Source organism: Aptenodytes forsteri, unplaced genomic scaffold (genome assembly GCF_000699145.1).
Source record: "Aptenodytes forsteri isolate BGI_AS27 unplaced genomic scaffold, ASM69914v1 Scaffold76, whole genome shotgun sequence".
NCBI classification, from domain to species: domain Eukaryota; kingdom Metazoa; phylum Chordata; class Aves; order Sphenisciformes; family Spheniscidae; genus Aptenodytes; species Aptenodytes forsteri.
Window position 1 is genome coordinate 1,186,548 of NW_008794444.1, and position 1,573 is coordinate 1,188,120.

Below are 1,573 nucleotides of genomic sequence, written 5' to 3' on the forward strand. Positions count from 1 at the left end.
ATAACTTAGTTTAATTGGATTTAAAACTTGAAGTAAATTGTCGCGTGCTGTACTTATAAGTTAGTAAAAACTGTGGTTTGAAAATAAATTAATCTACTTTACTCCATGCTTAATTAAACTTCCTTAATTCCTAAAACTGTTAATGAGAGCATTGATTAAACAATAAAACTAATACTTACTCCAAGCTCATATGCGGCTGTGGTCCGATCTGTGATCAGCTCCCCTGTGAAAAAATAATGTAAAACCAATAATTACTATTAGGAAATGACACTCCTCCAAAGTTTTCAAAATCCAAATGCTTGCATTGGGGTTTTGCATTAATTTGACTGGATAAAACTGTAAATCTGTAGAGATTTAACAGCATGAAATTTTCTAAGAATCTTTTCTCCCTCTGATGTCATTGCACAAAATATCTTTTGTATGTTTTCGCGAGACTTTTGCGAACAGATAAGTGAAAGTATAGGTAGGCTGGGGTAAAGAACGGCCCGAGATATTCAAAATGCAGACATTTGCGCGCGTGTGTATTTTTAATTTAAAACCAACTGACTCAATAACTCTCAAGCACTACAGACTGCAACGCTTAAGCTGCATTGTCTCTTAAGCAACCCGGTTGTTTCTCATTGAAAAAAAAAAAAAAACCCACGGCTTTATAGTTTTAAAGAGGGAAAATATAATCATTGATCGTGCAAATCGGCATCCACCTATCTGGGGACGCTGCGCTCCCTCGACGCTCAAGCAATTCTTGCAGCATCCGCTTCGCAAGTAACTCTCGTACCTGTCAGGGGATGCTGCATCCAGCAGCCGCTCCCGTTAGAAACACCGTTTAGATTTTGCATTTCATTTGTATTTTACGCCAGGACAAGTAACCGCCACAAAAAGATCCACGTTAGCGTAATAGTTAATAATACTTGGCATTTTTAGAGCACTCGACGCTGAAGAATTTTGCAATGCTCCCGAACGGCGTATATTAAATATATTCAATAGGCGCAACACACGCAGGGATGAAGGGCACGACCGAGGGGGGACAAAATTAAAAATTACGGCTGGTTTTCCTTCTTTCCTTCAAATTCCGTGATCCAATTTTGCGGAGCCTGGTCTTACTGATCCTGCTAATTTTGCACGTGGCAAGGTCACGGTAGCTTTGTCCCATCGTTAGATGGTAAAGATGCAAAACGAAGGGCACTGTTGGCTTTAAACGCTGAATTAACAGTATTTTAAATTTCTGCACACGATTACTTCCTTACCATCCAACGCAAAGTTTGAGGACTGTACAAACGGCACCTTTAAATCTTGACATTACAGCAAACAACGTATTTTAAAAGGAAAACGCAAGTCAACCCACTATCGACGTTCGTCACTGCTGTAAAATTACAGCTATCGCCCCACGCCAGCCCGGGGACAGCCCGCGGCTTTCTGCACAAAAGCCTCTCAGATGTGGATTTTACTGCGCTTGCAAACACCGGCTATTTTTATTGCTACTCTATTTTAGGAAAGTTTCAACCTACTGCAAGACAGCCCCCCAAAAAAAAAATCGGATGCAACGGGAAAACCATCCATCCCGAGCCGAGCCCTT

The 1,573-nt window shown here is 40.8% G+C and overlaps 1 protein-coding gene across 1 annotated transcript in view; it reads right to left on the bottom strand.

Annotated features, from left to right (window-relative positions):
* Nucleotides 1-1,150, bottom strand: part of TMEM260 (transmembrane protein 260) — a 33,510-nt gene extending 32,360 nt beyond the window's left edge. The window contains exons 1-2 of the mRNA XM_019474775.1: nt 1,042-1,150; nt 180-223 (exon numbers count right to left, since the gene is read on the bottom strand). Coding sequence (XP_019330320.1) covers nt 180-223; nt 1,042-1,150 — 153 coding nt within the window. The remainder of the gene's footprint in view (nt 1-179; nt 224-1,041) is intronic.
* Between the last annotated feature and the right edge of the window lie 423 nt (nt 1,151-1,573).